This window comes from Manis pentadactyla, chromosome 8 (genome assembly GCF_030020395.1).
Source record: "Manis pentadactyla isolate mManPen7 chromosome 8, mManPen7.hap1, whole genome shotgun sequence".
Lineage (NCBI taxonomy): Eukaryota > Metazoa > Chordata > Mammalia > Pholidota > Manidae > Manis > Manis pentadactyla.
Window position 1 is genome coordinate 124106190 of NC_080026.1, and position 18581 is coordinate 124124770.

General features: G+C 44.6%; 1 protein-coding gene across 50 annotated transcripts in view; it reads left to right on the forward strand.

Annotated features, from left to right (window-relative positions):
- Window positions 1-13741, forward strand: part of TCF7L2 (transcription factor 7 like 2) — a 188451-nt gene extending 174710 nt beyond the window's left edge. For 18 of the 50 annotated variants that reach the window (XM_057506330.1, XM_057506333.1, XM_057506332.1 and 15 more), the window contains 4 exons: window positions 4148-4196; window positions 4787-4837; window positions 6078-6150; window positions 11634-13741. In XM_057506330.1, coding sequence (XP_057362313.1) covers window positions 4148-4196; window positions 4787-4837; window positions 6078-6150; window positions 11634-12057 — 597 coding nt within the window. In that variant the 3' untranslated portion in view covers window positions 12058-13741. Of the gene's footprint in view, window positions 1-4147; window positions 4197-4786; window positions 4838-6077; window positions 6151-6771; window positions 6846-11633 lie in introns of those variants that run through there. The other 32 variants (XM_057506337.1, XM_057506341.1, XM_036898557.2 and 29 more) reach the window with 7 other exon arrangements.
- Window positions 13742-18581: the final 4840 nt, after the last annotated feature.

Genomic DNA, 18581 nt, shown 5'->3' on the forward strand with positions numbered 1-18581 from the left:
AGTGCAGCAATAAACATAGGGGTGCATCTGTCTTTTTCGAACTGGAATGCTGCATTCTTAGGGTAAATTCCTAGAAGTGGAATTCCTGGGTCAAATGGTATTTCTATTTTGAGCATTTTGAGGAACCTCCATACTGCTTTCCACAATGGTTGAACTGATTTACATTCCCACCAGCAGTGTAGGAGGGTTCCCCTTTCTCTACAACCTCGCCAACATTTGTTGTTGTTTATCTTTTGGATGGTGACGATCCTTACTGGTGTGAGATGATATCTCATTGTGGTTTTAATTTGCATTTCTCTGATGACAAGTGATGTGGAGCATCTTTTCATGTGTCTGTTGGCCGTCTGAATTTCTTCTTTAGAGAACTGTCTATTCAGCTCCTCTGCCCATTTTTTAATTGGATTGCCGGTTCTCTCTTTTACCTGGTTCTCCCACAGACACCAGCTGTGGTGAATGTGGGTTGAGATCCTGTGTCTGGGTTTATTGAGATCCATTCAGTTACCACTGATTGTGCACAAGGTGCTGTGGGCATTCAGAGTTAAATCAGACATATTTACTGTCAGAACTTGGCCCTCAGGAAGTCACAGACATGTGAATATGTGGGTCCAGACTGAAGGCTGATTTCTGCTTGCCCTGGCCAGCTCTTTCAGTTCCTCTTTCCATTCCCCTCCTTATAAACACACTCTTGCTGGTCTGCTCTGCCTGTATGTGGATGAGGGAGAATGGAGGACAGAGCCTGTTGGCTAACCTCCCACGTCATCTCTGTCCCCGCCATCTCCCTCGGGGCCCAGTGCCCTTGGCCGGTGGCACAAGACTGCGTTCCTCCTAGGAGTTGAAACAGGAATTAGCGCAAGTGCCTCTCAAGGGCGCATTTGCTCTGGTTAGTCCTTGTCACTCACAGATGGTCACGCATGAGGCATTTACTGCTTGGGACCTTTCCATCTGCCCTCAGCATGTGTACAATGGGCAAGCCTTTCTTCTGGAGCTACAAGGAAGAGGATGAGAAAGCGAATGCCCTCCCACAGGCTTGCTGCTCACTCTCCCCTGACCTCGAGGTGGAGATTGCCAGCAGCAGGTATGCTCTACGGCCTCCACACATACAGCCGTCACATTTCAGGAGAGCTGCTCACCTGGTTTTGGGTCAGAAGCTCTTAGAGTTCATTTCCAGCTCCTACTTGCTACTGACCCAATTCTTTGAGGACTCTAAAGTGGTACCACACATAGAAATTCTGCTATTGTATAAATATCATATCCCCAGTAGACACTTTGGGTCATGGTAAGGCCTTTGTGTACAGCTGTGTAGGGTGTGCACTGCACGACTCTCAAGTGTGTCATGTACAGGATGGCCTGCGTGCATGGTGCCCCTGGAGTTCTGCAGGGTATATGCTCCACAAGGTACAAGGCTGACTTTATGATAGTTTCAAAAGATCGCTGCAGTTGACTCCTGGAAATCAGACATGTATTGTCCAAGGTTTCTTGTGAAGCCCTTCTAGGTTTCAGAAGGTCCATGAAACACTAGAAATGACTTCAGCTCAGATTTACATTCAGAAGAGGTGTGGTAAAATGGAATTCCAAGTTCAGAGGTAGATCTGGGTTGGAGCTGTAGGAGCTTTATCTCTTGTAAGGTGCAGTGAGGTTCCCATCATAATGGCTCTTTACACACGGTGTGAACACACATGCTCTCCCCTCCCTTCCTCCGCTCCTCTCTTCCTCCCTTCCTTCTTTTCTCTCTCCTGTGCCCCAGGAAATAGTCTAGCCTGTGGAGTAGGGATCAGAGTTAAAGTTTTGTTATTGTGATGGAAACTTGTACTTTTTCTTTCTTTTAACTGACTTGACAGAGTAGTTGTATAAACTACTTTGGTCGCATGAAGCCCGTAAGAGTCTTCTGGAACGAGTTTTCTTTGCTAATAACTGCATGCCCCTTTCATGTTCCTACTTTCCAGCCAAGTGGCAGAAAGAAGCCTTTTTATTGCTACCTTGGCAAAATAGAATTTAGTTAAACAGTCCCATTTTGGTTGTTGGCCTTGGTACGTTTTGGAGCACAGAGAAAACATTTTGGGCCCATAATGATATCTAACCCCTGGGATTGTATTAGAATAGTATTTCTTTTCTGGCTTTTCTGGATTAGGTAAAGGAGATCAATCCTAGGCCATTTGCTCATCTTGAGATTTTTCCCTCACAACCATTTTAGGCCTTTTCTTTCTTTTGTAACGTTTAAAGAGATAATGGGGTGGCCGCCTCCCCTGAGACACATCTCCATCTTCATTAAGTAGTGTTTATTGAGTTTCTTCATGTCCTCTTCCAATTCAGACACAGTTCCTGTCCTCTAGAACCTTTAATCTAAATGATCATTTCCTTAGTCATGAACCTCTCACTATATATCCCAAACTGACAAGCTTCCAGGGGTAGGAACTGCCTTTCAGAATGTACTGCAAGGGATTGGACACAGGTGGATGCTTTATTAAACTAAAGGTGACTGGGGAGCCTGGGTGTATGGATGCTGTCACCGCCTGAAGCTGAACCTTTTCTGTGCCCTGCTGAGTTTTTCCTCCAGATCCTCAATAAACAGAAACTAGGCCCTCTTCCTGCCTGTTCCAAGGCGGCCCACTGGCACTTGGCTCCTCTCACAGGGGACCGCAGACATGACATGGGCTCCTGACGCCTATGAGAAGACACATGACCCCCTTTCTTCTTTATTAAAATTTTCTATCAAGGAAATATAAAATGTTTCAAATGGAAACACTGAACTGAAGGCCAAGACTCACTTCCCAAGTGGTACAAGCCAGGATCTGAGAGCAAAGAGGGACTTTCTGTGAAACGGGCTCTCAGCTCTTGATGGAGCTAAAACTGGCATCTCCACCTGGAGGTTCTCCGTACAGGGCCGTATGGATCTCAGCTTTTCTACCTGCCACTGTCCTTTTCTTCTCTGGAGTTGACATCAGCGTACTGTGAGAACCTTCAGGCAAAGGCAGTATTTAGGCATTCTGAAGCCAAGTGTAAGACCATTCCTTTTGTTTGTGACATTTCATGTAGACCAGGCGCTATGAGGTGAGGGAGGACTAGTTTCAGATCTGGAAGGAGGCCATCGCCTCTGCAGAATTCCTCCCTGTTCCCATTCCACACCCATAGCCAGAAGCAGGCTGTCGGGATGTCAAGGAGGATCAGGGTGGAGAATGTGAATGAATCCATGAAATTCATCACCCGTGATCCATGAAAAACCTTCCTCAGAGGGTAAAGGTGTTAAAACATAGGTAGCACAAACTAGGCCATCTCTTTCCATCCTGGCCTTACCGTTGGCTAGCTGTGTGATCTCAGGGAAGTCACGTCACCTCTCTGTGCCTCAGTTTCCTTATCTGTAAAATTGGAATGGCAGTAATGCCTGTTGTACAGGATTGTGAGAATGAGTCAATATGCACAGCACACTTAGAATCATGCTTGGCATGTAGTATGTGCTCAATAAATGTTAGCTATTACTATTAGGAAGATCATAATCATTCAGTAGGAGGGGAATGGAGAGAATGCCCCTCTTTGATGGGTGACCACTCAACAGTTGTAAAAGTTGCTCAGATGATTGCTGGTTTGATTCAGCCTCGCTCCCTGCCCCCCACCCCACCCCCGTCTTTTAAAACCAAGGCCCATGCTAAGTAACGTCTCTACTAGTAATTTTGTTTGCTGATTTAGAGCAAGGACCTTTTGGCCTTAATAAGGAAGAGATTAGCATGGGGCAAGGAGTAAGTCCCTACAGGCATCTCTACATTCATTTGTCCCTTGGCTGTGGGCTCTTGGGCCTCTTCCAGCCTGTCTCTCTTCACCTCCTTGAATCTTCCTTATCCAATCCTTTTTCTGTTTATGGAATTAGATGTCCTGGGTCAGGTTTGAGGATGGACATATGTGTGTGGACAGGAGGTCTCTCCTTTACCACTTGTTGTCTGTCCCCTTCTCCTGTGTCACCGGGTTGGGTGCATGGCCCTCCAGCTGGAGCACAGCCGGAAGGTATTAGATTCAATGGCAGAGGGCCTGGAAAACACTGACGGAGCCGTGGGTGTGGATGGGGACAGCAGTCCACTCCCCAGCCTCCCACTGTCTCCTTTCCAGGTGAGCCCAGACATTTCCCGAAATCATTCCTGTGTTTCTTCTGTTCATATAGGGGAAGAAGAAGAAGAGGAAAAGGGACAAGCAGCCTGGAGAGACCAATGGTAAGTTAGAATAATAAGGATGGAGGAAGGAGCGGTACTCTGAGGACCACTCTTTTATGTTAGGTTTCTATCTGGGGGAGGCAGGAGAAATTCAAGGCCAGGACATTATGGGGGAACCCCTCTTAGCCAGCCTCTTTGTTTATGCATTTTAATTAATTGCTTTATGACTGCCCTTTTAAAGCTAGTAGCATTCATTGTTGCATGAAAAGCACATTGTAATTCTAGTGGAATGTCTTTTTAAAAAACTGCAGAGCCTGTAATGGAGGGCGGTAGGCATGCCTATGCGGGGATTTATGCAGTCTGCTTATTTTGTATGTGTCTGAGTAGCAATGAGGAGGGGGCTGGGGGAGAGGAAAGGTGTGTGTGTGTGTGTGTGTGTTTGATATTAACTGGGCTGTTCCTGAATGTTCTGATGCATGCCTTTACAGTGGTAAATTGCGCCCAATTTAAATTAAGGAGGTTTGTCATTCTCTAGAAGAAATTAGAAATACTGCATAGGCAATCTCAGAGGTCCCTTGGAGAAGGCCAGGCTTTTACAAAAAACAACAAAAAATTTTGAAGACTTTGTATAATTTGTTCTTTTTTTTCAGAACACAGCGAATGTTTCCTAAATCCTTGCCTTTCACTTCCTCCGATTACAGGTGCTAATGTCATTTTGAGTCATTAAAATAGTTGAACTGTTTTTAAATTTTCCTTGCCATTATAGTTTTATTAGCATTAAACACGTATGACATTTGAACATTCTTTAAAATGACCATCTACACGGTTTTGTATGTTTTGGTAGATTTTTTTTTTCAGTTGCTTTGTTGTTTTTTTAATTTAACTTTTGCTTTGTTTATTTATTTTTCCCATAACAGTTGTTTAAGCCTTGATGACAGTAATTTAGATTTGAACTAACTGTGCAAATTGAATATGCAGTATTTCTTTAAAAGAGACTGGTTAAAAAAAAAACCAATATGGAAGGAATTCAGTAATAAACCTCCTTAATCTAATGGCATTTTTTTCATTGCTCCCACTAAGTTTTCTCACGCAAGCATGCATCCGCAGTATGATTATTTTTTCGTTTGCTTTTTTTTATTTTAGTTTTTTTCTTCCTTTTGCTTTTCTGCTCATGATTTGCCAATCCACCAGCATTTTACTGACTGTACCTGCTTAAATGCTGCTATGAGCTCCTAACTAACTCTTAATAGCTCATTCACACAGCCTGTTCACCTTCATCTGTTCCTCTCTTAATATTAATGAAAATAGATTAAAAAAAGAAAAGATGAACATTTCCAAAAGCTGCAATATCCCAGTACCACAACCCTTTTCTTTCTTTATTTCTTCCTGTTTTATTTCATTTTATTCTGTTTTTATTTGTAGTTTTTTTTTTCCTTTTTTTAAACTGTTGTACTCTGAGAAGAAAAAAGCATGTTACCAACTTAATACCCTCCTTCGCTTTATTTTCTTCTTTAAGAAAAACCAAATTGAGAGAGAGAGAAAAAAAGGAAAACAGGACAAAGAGGAAAAATACGATTTGAAAGTTAGTTCTTCGGTATCTAACTTCCCTTTATCAGCTGAAACTGAATCTGAGACAGTCCTTAAAGAAGGGATACTGCAGCTTTATTTGCAACAGCTAATTGCACAAGTTGAATAAGAATGTGATTTTTACCTTTTTTTTTTAAGTTAAAGAAAGTTAAAAAATCGAAAGTCAATATTTTGTAATTAGTAACCAGGTCATTGATTTTATTCCCTTTTTTATTTTTATTTTTTTCTTATTTGTATCTTTCTCTCCCCCCCTTCTCTCCCCCTCCCTCCCTCCTCTCTCTCTCTCTCTCTCTCTCTTTCTCTCTCTTTCCCATGTCCTCCTCCTGTGCTCGCTTCTCTCTTGAACTCATTCAGACCTGAGCGCTCCTAAGAAATGCCGAGCGCGCTTTGGCCTTGATCAACAGAATAACTGGTGCGGCCCTTGCAGGTGTGTATAGATTTCCCAGATTCGCTGTGCTGGTTTGCAGCTGGTCTATTTGGTCCTTGCCCCCCCTTTTCTGGCCTGTTGCTTTGTAGCTCTGTGTGTGGATCTTAGGAGACACGAGGGCGCAGGACACTGCTCTGTGAGGGATGTGCTCGTTCTCCCCGCTGCTGCTAGCCAAAATGCCACTGTAAAACAGCATCATTTGTGCCTCCTCGGGTCAGCGACAGCAAACCCCAGCGTGCCCCCTCCCAGGGAATGTTGCCTGCCAACCCCCTTCCTCATGACAGCCCAGGATGGGGCTCAGTGACATCCATCGTAATCCTGGCCTAGGTAGAGGCAAACAACGTCACCTTTTCCCCTCCTCTTCTCTCTCTCTTTTTATTTATTTTTCCTTGTTGTTTTTTGGTTTCTGGTTGTTTTTTTTGTGTGTGTGTTTTATTGTTTTGTTTTATTTTTTTTCCTTTTGACTCATAGAAGTCCTTCCTTTCATGTCCTTGTGAGGGAAGACAATCCAATAGAACCGAGGTGATAGAGAAGAAAAATCAGCTGTAGCTGAGATTTCACATCCAACTGAGCGTGACCCACCATTGTGTTGTATTTTTTGTGTTTACCTTATGCTAACAGATGCAAATACTCCAAAGAAGTGTCGGGCACTGTTCGGGCTTGACCGACAGACTTTATGGTGCAAACCGTGCAGGTATATTACCACTGCGAGGCCTTTGGGAAAATCAAAGCATTCTGTCCTTCTGGTACCTTAGTGGGTCAACATATTTTGACCTCATTCCCTTCTACTTCCCCACTGGCATCGATGACTAATGATCCTCATTCTTCAAAATTTCCTTGCTAATTTATACCGTGTCCTCTTCCCACTTCCTCTTTCCTCCGCCCTGCACCCCCCTCCATTCTTCTAAATAACACAGCCATATCCCTGGTGGTAGGCCTGAGACCACAACCTTAATGGACCAGGATGGGCATTTACCCTTCTGCTTTGAAAGCCAGCATCCTGGAACTGACCCGGTCTGTGGCATGTAAGCTGAGCATAGAGAGCCACCGTTTCCAAAGGTTTGAATGAGCTAAAACTTAGCAGCAGTAGTATTCCCGTGCACTCGGAGTCAAGACACTTGGAGAAGTGCTCTGGGGCAGGCTTTTTTTGGTTTTGTTTTCTTTTGTTTCTTTTCTGTTTAAAAACCACATGTCTCTGTACAGAGGAGCTTGGTTAGCTGACATTGTTTTACAGTGCTGAAAAGAAGCGTGGCATTGAACGGCATGCACCAGCTAAAGGGCTACAAGCAGTGAGTCATGTAGTCACATATTGCAGCATTGCTAGCCTGCAAAATGATAAACACATATATGTATTTAGGGAGAGAAAGAACATGATTGGTTCCACCATGAATCAGAAGAGTCCAAATTAAACATCCATGTTCCATCTGCAGGTTTCTGTCCAACTTGTAATTTCAGGGAAGGTGTAGGCACTCCTTCTTGGTGGAGGGATACCAGCTAGTTCTTATCTCGTTTCCTTTCTTTTAATGACCACCTTTGGTTAAATTTGTTGTTTCTTTGTTCTGATACAAGCAGTCTTTGAATTTGGAATATTGTGATGGTAGGTATCTCAACTCCCTGAACACACTCCCCTGTTTGTAGTGCCTCCCTTGTCACGTGTCCCTCTCCTCCATGCCTTTGCCATGTGTTCCGTGTCTAGACGTTAGCTCAGACGTCCATCCCATTATGTGCATGCCCACGAGTCTCCTGTGTCTCTTACCCCCTCCTCTGGTGCCCTAATGAGATTGGTGAAGTGCCTCACATTGCCTAAACATTTAGGGGAAAGAGGGTCCGAGAGTCTTTGTTGAGAAGGAACTCTGAAAACCACCCTTTACCCACTGAGTGGGGATTTGGGGCTTTGAGTGAATGCCTGACAGGAGACGGATTCTCCCATCATTCTGTGAGATGGCAGGACAGTGTTCACAGACATGGCGGGCGTCCTTCCACACAGCCCCAGTCTTCTCTGGGTACCAGGAGAGAGTTTTGTGATGGAGGGGATAACTGATATTAAGTATATAATTAGCTCCAGCCAGGGAAGACAGGAACTCCGCTTACCCTATCTTAGGAAGTGAATTTGTGGTAGGATTTCATTTGTGCTTAGTGGGAAGATAACTAGCTGCAGAATCCTGTTCTGAGACTCCCTGCCATGGTGAAAGATTAGCTGATCACTGGGTTCGCTCCCAAGAGAGGGTTTCTCATGATCCGTAGAAATGTATGGCTGGTACCATCGTGCACACTTCTCACTGTGCCTTGGTGCCTGGTTTGTGCATTTAATTTGTGGGGGAGCGAGTGGTGGTTTCTGAACCCCTTTTTTGCTTTCGAAGCACTTGCTGTGAGTTGGCCTTTGTGTCTTCTCCCTGAGAGTCGTTGTTGCTAACACGGGCTGGGATAGACATCCCCTTTGCAGACCCAGCCCGCACCTTGCTTAAAGCCAGAGTGTGCAGTCTTCCTCAGAGACCAGAAGCTGCATGATATTTTTATAGAAAAGTCCCCAAACCCCCAAAACTTTAAATGCACATTTGAAAGCACAGCTTTGAGGGGCAGTGGTGCTCGCTCGTCATTCCTCCATGCCCTTCCTGCCTCTGCACCGTTAGAATTTTCCTGGGGGCCATTTTTCTAACGTTGGAGATGCTTTATCCCTCCCTAAAAGCTCTAGCCAGCACATCTCTAATCGTCTAAGGGTGTAATTCCAGAGCAGGATCGGAAGGACCCCTAATTTCCTTTCAGAAGAAATCCCTAAGCAGCTAAAAGTGGGCTTTTCAGAGGCCCTTGGGTGGGAGATAGAGAGAGCCCGGGTGGGGGGGTGGGTAAAAGCGGGTGGGTTTTGTCCCTTCTTCCCTCAACTTTTCCTCTTAACGTTGCTAGACTCTAGCTTGAGGCTAAATTAGTAGGACAAAATGCGGTTTAAAAAAGGAAAATCAGTTGCAAAATGAGGCATTTTCTGGCCCATCAGAAATGCGTGTGTGTGTTCCAGCTGCCTTTCACTCAGCCACCCGTTAGAAGGAGCATCGCTGTCATTCGTGGCCTTCACGTCCCGTGTTCAGAACGCCCACTCATCCCCTCTCCCCCCACGTGGAGCCCTCCGTGTCACAAGGAGGGTGGGAGGGGTGAGGGGAGCACCAGAAATGCTCTCAGCCAATCAAGTCTCCTCGCTCACTACACAGGGTTTCTAATTTTATTTGACATTTGAGGACATTTTAACAAGATTCTGTTTTGAGCCCACCAAGTTGCCTTTCCCATCTTTTCACTCTGCCCTAATATAGCATGGAATGCTGCTCGATGCCGCTCCCTTGTTTCCCGTTGTTTTTTCCTCTCTCCCTGTCCTCTCCTCTATCTCATGTGTCCCTGTGTTTTCTGTTTTGCTTTTACCCTCCCCTCCCCCATCCCCACCTCCTTCCTTCTCCCATTTTTAAAATGCATGGACATCTTAGTTTTTTGAGCATGTTTTGATCTGCAGGCCAAGGTGGTTTTAAACTCTGAGAGGCTTAATTATTTGTCTTGGTTTCTGGGATGGGAGCAGAACCCAGAGTCTAGTTCAGTCTGTCCCAGAGGCGAAAAAGAAACCTTGCCAAACTGAAGGTGAGGGGGGCTGCCCTCGCTCCCCTAGAATTCCTTCCGAGCCGCAGCGCGTATGGGCAGACCCCGGGGCTGCTGGCTCAGTGGGAATCGGCCTCTGGGAGGCAGGGAAGACCAAGCATGTTCCTCCTGCCCCTCTCTGCCTCTCCTCCCTCCTGCCACCTTGCTGCACCCACACCCCACACACTGAGGAGCGTGATCAGACAGCTCGCAGGCACAGACCCAAGGCGGGGCTCATTACAGCCCCTTCCTTTCAAAGGGCAGTGGCATCTGACAGTGGTTCAGCCAGGCAGCATCTTAGCTGCTTTCCAGCGACGGAAAGCTGGCCGGCGCTTACACACTTGTTTTGAGGTGGAGTGTTATCAGCCACAGTTCTAACTATATTCTAGGGCTCCTTAGATCAGCACATTCCTGTGTCTGCATTATTTTTATAGCCTGAGTGGGGTTGATCCCCAGGATCACCTTTCTTAACAAATACTACATCATTGGACTGAGATTAATAGTAGGAGAAGCTTTGAGGTCACATGCTCAATTTCTTGAATTGATTTCCCCAACCTTTGATGATAAGCAAGAGAGGCTCTAAAATTCACATTTCTATATCTTACATGAAGAGGAAATGTAGGGGGGAGAGTCTGGTTTTGGTGCAAGGCAAAATTAGTCTTTCTGGTTTAAGCACTAGTCAGGATAACCCAAACCCCAATAAGTCCATGCTGTGAGTCCCTGGCACTTCTTCTCTGTCGTCACTTCCTTGTGACACGCTGCACCCTACATTTACTGGCCTTGGCATATTGACAAGGGCCAGGTGCCCCACCATCCTGTCCTCACCGTCTCCTTCCAGCCTTCTCACTATGGGGTGGGGGAGGGGAAGACCCCAAATCTTTAAAAAAAAAAAAGAGAGAAAAAATCAAGTTTGAATTATAATTTAATCCACAACCTGCAGGCCATACAACCAGTTATTCTTGTTCCTTTGGATCATTTTCTGTTTTTCTTATTCTTCCCCCTGCCCCACCTTTGTTTATCCTCTTCTACCTGTTTTTGGTGGGTTTTTTTGTTTATTTTTATTTATTTTTTGTTTTTGTTTTTATTTTATTTTACTTTTTGTTTTCCCCTCCTCTCACCTGACTCTGACCTCTCTTGATTTGGTGTGGTTCTTAACAGACGAGCCCGAGAGCTCTCTGGGCGCGTCGGCAGCCTCGTGGTGGTGGTGGTGGTGGTGGTGACGGTGGTGGTGTGTTCAAACCTTTAAGCCTCTTGCTAGTGCTGCCTTCAGCTCTGGGGGCTCAACAGTCAGCATTTTGAGAGTTTCACATTGACATGAGGCACCTGGGGACGGAGCTCTCTTTCTTTACACACACACACACACACACACACACACACACACACACACCATTGGGGGCGGGTGGCAGCTGTGGGAAATGGGGTGGGGGGGTGCGGGGGTGGGAGGGCATATGATGGGAAGCAAGGGCATGTCTAACCCAAAAGAGAGATAATAAGCTTCTCCATCCATCTCGATTTGGATGCAGCCTCTTTCTGGCAAATTGGTGCCACAGTCTGCAGGTGGCACGCCTCAGTCTGCTCTCTTATATTTGGGGGCAGGGGGTGGGGTCGTAGGTATATAGTGGGACCAGGGAACAGAAAGGTAGGCAGTTGTGTTCCTGAATATTTCGCTTGCCCGAGCAGGTGCAGATGGGGACAGTAGTTAAGCGAGCTGGCACCTTGGCATCACTGTAGCTGCTCTCTGGCCACTGGGCATGCCTTCTCCGTGGGGCATCCGCCAGCTGGCTTGGACTTGGCTCTGAGCATTAGTTAACTCTCTCCCTTGGCATCTTTGCCCTTTACTTACAGATAACTCTCTCCCCCGCTGTTTCTAGGAGAAAAAAAAAGTGCGTTCGCTACATACAAGGTGAAGGCAGCTGCCTCAGTCCACCCTCTTCAGATGGAAGCTTACTAGACTCGCCTCCCCCCTCCCCCAACCTGCTAGGCTCCCCCGCCCGAGACGCCAAGTCACAGACTGAGCAGACCCAGCCTCTCTCGCTGTCACTGAAGCCCGACCCCCTGGCCCACCTGCCCATGATGCCTCCACCGCCCGCGCTCCTGCTCGCGGAGGCCGCCCACGGCAAGGGCCCTGCGCTCTGTCCCAACGGGGCCCTGGACCTGCCTCCCTCCGCCCTGCAGCCGCCCGTCCTGCCCTCCTCACCCATTGCGCAGCCGTCGACATCTTCCTTACATTCCCACAGCTCTCTGGCCGGGACCCAGCCCCAGCCGCTGTCCCTCGTAACCAAGTCTTTAGAATAGCTTTAGCCTTGTCAGCCCTGGTTGGTTTGTGGAGTGTTTACTTTGGCGTTTTTTCTTGACCCTCCCTCCCTCCGAACGGCTTTGTTTTGTACTCCTTTAATTTTGTGCCACGTGGCTACATTAGTTGATGTTTATCGAGTTCATTGGTCAATATTTGACCCATTCTTATTTCAATTTCTCCTTTTAAAATATGTAGATGAGAGAAGAACCTCATGATTCTACCAAAATTTTTATCAACAGCTGTTTAAAGTCTTTGTAGCGTTTAAAATATATATATATATACATAACTGTTATGTAGTTCGGATAGCTTAGTTTTAAAAGACTGATTAAAAAACAAAAAGGAAAAAAAAAAAGAAGCAATTTTGAAGCAGCCCTCCAGAAGGAGTTGGTTCTGTATTATTTGTATTAAATACGAGCTTGCGAACCAATCATTTTACATCTGGTTTTTAAACCAATAAGGGCACGAGGAATGCAGTGCCATTACTTTTTTTTCTGTGCGAAACAACTTTTCTTGTGATGTTACTTGTTATTGTTTAAATGTACAGAAACAAAGGGTTAAATGTGTTAATATACCTTGTTCCATGGTGTTGTTCTTTTGGGGGGAGGGGGATGCTACCCAACAATTAATGGAATCACAACGCTGTTGGACCAGTAGTATTTATTGCTTTAGAGATTGCTCGTCGAACCTGTACGTTGTCCCTTTTAAGATATGTTTTCCTTTTTTCTTGAAACTGTATAAAGTTTTTTTCCCCTTAGCATAAGCATCTTATATATAACAACTCATTTGTACAAGGTTTTTAAGTTTATATATAAAATGTGTATATATATTTTTTGTTTCCCCTTTTGACTTTTTTTTTTTTTTTTTTTTTGCCATATGAAACCCAGATGCCACCAAATGGACATTGATAGTTGCATTAAAGGATCAGTAGCATTAACAAAAGTTGCTTTAAAAGCCATTATGTAAAACAAGACTTGAAAATTAGTAGGGAATTGTAGGGAAACCTCCTGTTTCCCTTTTGAACTCACAGTCAAATGCCCTGCACCCTTAGGACACAGACTGTGCAAAACTTTATGTGCCAAAATTCTCAGTGACTTTAGCTTTCTCCCTCTTTTTGATGCTGTAATTTTTGTTCATCATGTTTTGCTGTGATGTTACATAGGTAGATTTGTATGTAGTTTTAATGTCACCTATAACAAGATGTGTTTGGTAGCAGATTGTCCAGAAAGCATTTTAAATGAAGAGGTATAAACCCTTAAGGGCCAAAATTCTGTATATTAGATTACTCTTAAAGGAAAAACCAGCTGCCGCTTTTATGTACACGTATTACATACAAGTAGGTAGCAGACTTTAAAAATAAAAAAAAACCTAGGCATGTTGATGTTGCAAAATGCTGTATAAAGCTGAAACCTGTTCATTCAGTGCCATTGTAGTTGACATGAAGCGATTGTAAAACTGTCTCCAATTTTTCTCTGGTTTATTAAAATGCTAACGATAACATTTTTTTGTGAATACTTTGAATGTTTCCTAACAGTTGTGATGTTACTGTTCCGTTTTATGCTCTTATTCCAATTTCATTTTTAATGGTTTGGAAGCCATTTTTGTAATGAATAAATGTTCATGCTGTACAGTATCTGTAGCATGCCGTTCTGGATTAATAAAAGCAACTTAGTATGTGCAGATAAAGGCTGGTCACTTGTTTCTGTGATTTGGATATTATCTCTGGGGAAACAATCTGCCTTCACCAAGAGAAACTGGAATTTGAGACCAGATGGTTGGTATGGGTGGTAGGTGGTGACTTGAATACCAAAAAGAGGTGTTGAACTCTTGAGGGGTTGATATCCCCCCACCAGTTCTTCATGCCCATTTACCATACCTTGTGTACCTGCTTTAGTTCATTTCTGAAAGCGAAGCATAGATACAGAGCAAATGTCACTTATGGTGGCGGTGAACTCACTGTGGTAGATCCTGGGTGTCCCCCTCTCATTATCAAGCAGAAAGGCTTTAATTCAGGTTAATGAGGCTTATTAGTTCACCAGGAGTGGATTTAAGAAACCACATCATTTACCATGAAAGAATCATTATGTGAAAGTACCCCAGCTTCTTTCTAAGAATTGCAGGCAGGGAGAGATGCCAGAGTGTTGGACTGCAGCCCTTTCTCGGGCAGTGAGCAGTTGTTGAGCAAGAAGCTTTTTAGAAAATGGTTTCAAGGTGAATCACATAAGAGATTTGCCGTCCATGGGACCCATCCCTGAGCTGTGTCCTGGCATGTGTGTGAGTGCCTCACCATCAGCAACTGGGGGCAACAATAAAGATCTTTCAAAGGTTTCCATTGCATTCATTTTCCAGGCTGAGTAGGATGGATAGATGTGTAGGTATTCCCTGCTTTTCAAAAGTTTGAGTTAAGCCACTTCACTTTTATGAAAGACCTACATTAGTACCTGTTTTGCTATCCGAAAGAAATCCAAAGAGGATTTTTGCTTTTGCAAAACTAGCATTCAGCAAGCCGTAACAGAAAGCACACACCCTGGGCTTCAGGAGCAGCCCAACCAGCCGCTCTGGGAGCCAACTTCACCCAGCATCTCAGCACCAAGTGGCCAACAGCTGTGGATTATGTCTGTGAGCATCTGTGCTTTATCTCGATCTATTTGGTTCATCCATTATTAGTATATATGTACTAAGGTGTCAGAAAAGCCGAAGAGATGTTATTTACTTTTTGGGTCTGGGAACACAAAAATCTTCATATAAACTATGAAAGTAGTTGGTTCTTCACTTTATGCCATTTCGGCTTATGAAAGTTTCCATAGGGATGCTCTACTTTTGGATAGCAGGGGGAAACCTGTATATGTTGTTCCATTTATCTAGGACAACTGTACCTTCAAAGGACATGATTTCAATGGGCCTAGATGCTGTTTGTGTCACCGTTACTACTTAAGGTCACACACTGTCGTTACCAAGGACTAAAGCTTGGAAGCCCTGCTTTGCTCAAGCTAGTTTTTGTTCTGTAGAATCTCAGTGTTTTGTTTTTGTTTGCTTTGTATTCCCAGGGAGAAGTGATTGCTGGTTGTCCTTCCCCACTTTATTTTGCACATCAAGCTCAGAGTGACCTTTGAAAACAAGGAAGAACAACATCTGTTATTTGTGGCAGCGTGCCAAGCCATTCTCATGCATTTTCTCATTTTCTCCCAACAGTACCACCGGAGGTGGATATTATTCTCCCCCGCCACCCTGTGCTTTCCTAAAACTGGGTTCAGAAACTCAGAGTCTGTGTCTTGCCCAGGGCCACGCAAGTAGAGTGATGGAGCGGGAATTTAAACTCAGATCTTACTCCAAACCTGTGCTCTGAACACTAAGTTATAGCTTCTTGCATTATAAAGATGGTCCGTCTCCCAAACAGAATGATGGGACTGCTTTTGAAAGGTTTCCTTGTTTGTTCCACCCGTCCTCTGCCCACACACTCACCTTTTCTCGCCGTACTGGAGAGGTACGCTACCTAAAAGCACTACTGCTCTTCTGCTTTCAAAGGTGCAGTTGCCCCCAGTCTGGAAGGCTCTGCTCTCCACCTGCCTGGATACCTTCCCCTCATCTCAGGTCTTAGCATGGACATCAGTGTAGACAGCGGTGGGCAATGTCTCCCTCCTCTGTGCTCTTCTAGCTTACTATTTTTCCCTAACTTTTACCTCTCACCAACCATGCATCAATGGATGTAGCTTAGTTAGGCCACTAATAGTGCCACTCAGTGCTACTGACATTTTGGGCCAGATAATTCTTTGTTGTGGGGGACTGTCCTATGCATCGTAGGATGTTAGCATCACTGGCTTCTATCCACTAGATGCCAGTCATAGCCCAGTAGTTGTGGCCACCAGAAATGTCTCCAGGCATTGCCAAATATCCCCAGGGAAGGTGGGGGGGGGGGAGCAAAAGCATGCCTAGTTGTGAGCCAGTGCTCTAGAGAGCCAAGAGGACAGGACTTGTCTCTTAGGTTCACTGCTGTATTCTAAGGTCCTGGTTCAGTGCCTGATGCATAGAGGGTACTCAATACCTATTTGTTGAAGGAAGGAACAACTGAGGTTCTACAACTCAATGTCTGTATTTTGGGAAACAGAATGGAGACTTTCCATAGTGCTTCCAGATGTGGTCTCAGAATTTCTAAGGTGTCTGTAATTCCCTTGATCCTTGCAGCTATGCAGGAATGTAGCTCAGTGTCCTCGTTAGAAAAGCAAAGGAAGCTGGGTGGGAGTGGGGACAGTCCCTCGGTCATCAGCCAGCCTGAGTACAGATCAAAATGTGGATCAGCCAGCCACATGTTTACTGCCTTACAGAATGTGAGCAATATAGTTGACTCTTAAACAACATGGATTTGAATTCCATGTGACCATTTATTTACATGTGGATTTTTTTTTTCAATAAATGCACTGGAAAAATTTTGGGAGATTTGTGACAATTTGAAAAAAACGTTTTCTTTACTCTAGCTTACTTTATTGTAAGAACACAGTATGCATGTAACATACAAAATACATTAACCAACTGTTTATTTTATCATTAAGTCTCCCAGTTAACAGTAGGCTATTTGTAGTTAAGTTTTGGGGGAGTCAGAAGTTACACATGGACTCTTGGCTGCGCAGGGGCGTTGGTGCCCTTCCCCCCCCATGCTGCCGAGGCTCAGCTGTGCTTTTGGGGTCTTCTTCCTGCCCGAATCTGGAGCTTCCTTTTGTCCCAGCTTTGTCTTATTCTTGACAGTGCAGATTCCAGTCTCCCAAATGCCAGGCCAACTCATCCTTGAACACCTCCTCTCCATCTTTTTGGTTTCTCCCTACCTCAAGGGTTTATTTTCCAACTGACCATCTTCTGATTTCATCCATGAAAAATGGATCTGTGGATTTTTTGCTGCTAAGAGACCCTGAGACAGCATCCAGGAGCCCATAACTCTCAAGTCTAGAAGCCACATCCTTCCTGACCTCTGACGGGACCTAGCCAACTAAGTTTGCATATTAGGAGGGTGTACTTGTTCCTGTGGCTGCTGTAACAAATTAACACAAACTTGGTGGTTTCAAACAATAGCTTTCCTAGCTCTGGAGGCCCAAAGTCTGGAATCTAGGTGTCACAGGGCATGCTCTCTCCAGGGGGTCTGGAACCTCATCTGTAACGTGCCTCTTCTGGCTGCTTGCGGCTGCCTGCAACCCTAGGTGATCCTTGACTTAGAGCCACGTCATTCCAACTTCTGCCAGTATTTTTACACCACTGCCTCCTCTGTTTTGTCCAGAAACACCCTCTCTGTATCTTCTTTCTTTCTTTTTTTTTAATTTTTTTATTTTGGTATCATTAATCTACAATTACATGAGGAACATTATGTTGACTAGACTCCTCCCATCACCAAGTCCCCCTCATACCCCATTACAGTCGCTGCCCATCAGCATAGTAAGATGCTGGAGAATCACTACTTGTCTTCTCTGTGTTGTACAGCCCTCCCCGTGCACCCCCACAACATTATACATGCTAATCATGGTGCCCCCTTTCTTCCCCCCCTCCCCCTTATCCCTCCCTCCCCACCCATCCTCCCCAGTCCCTTTCCCTTTGGTAACTGTTAGTCCATTCTTGGGTTCAGTGATTCTGCTGCTGTTTTGCTCTGTCAGTTTTTTTCTTTGTTCTTATACTCCACATATGAGTGAAATCATTTGGTATTTGTCTTTCTCTGCCTGGATTATTTCACTGAGCATAATAATACCCTCTAGCTCCATCCATATTGTTGCAAATGGTAGGATTTGTTTTCTTCTTATGGCTGAATAATATTCCATTGTGTATATGTACCACATCTTTATCCATTCATCTACTGGTGGACACTTAGGTTGCTTCCATTTCTTGGCTGTTGTAAATAGTGCTGCGATAAACAGGGGTGCATCTGTCTTTTTCAAACTGGGCTGCTGCATTCTTTGGGTAAATTCCTACAAGTGGAATTCCTGGGTCAAATGGTATTTCTATTTTGAGCTTTTTGAGGAACCTCCATACTGCCTTCCACAATAGTTGAACTAATTTACATTACCACCAGCAATGTAGGAGGGTTCCCCTTTCTTCACAACCTCGCCAACATTTGTTGTTTGTCTTTTGGATGGTGGCCATCCTTACTGGTCTGAGGTGATATCTCATTGTGGTTTTAATTTGCATTTCTCTGATGACTAGCGATGTGGAACATCTTTTCATGTGTCTGTTGACCATAAAATTTCTTCTTTGGAGAAGTGTCTGTTCAGAACCTCTGCCCATTTTTTAATTGGCTTATTTGCTTTTTATTTGTTGAGGTGGGTGAGCTCTTTGTATATTTTGGATGTCAATCCTTTATTGGATCTGTCGTTTATGAATATATTCTCCCATACTGTAGGATGCCTTTTTGTTCTATTGATGGTTTCCTTTGCTGTACAGAAGCTTTTCAGCTTGATATAGTTCCACTTGTTCATTTTTGCTTTTGTTTTCCTTGTGCGGGGAGATATGTTCATGAAGAAGTTGCTCATGTTTATGTCCAAGAGATTTTTGC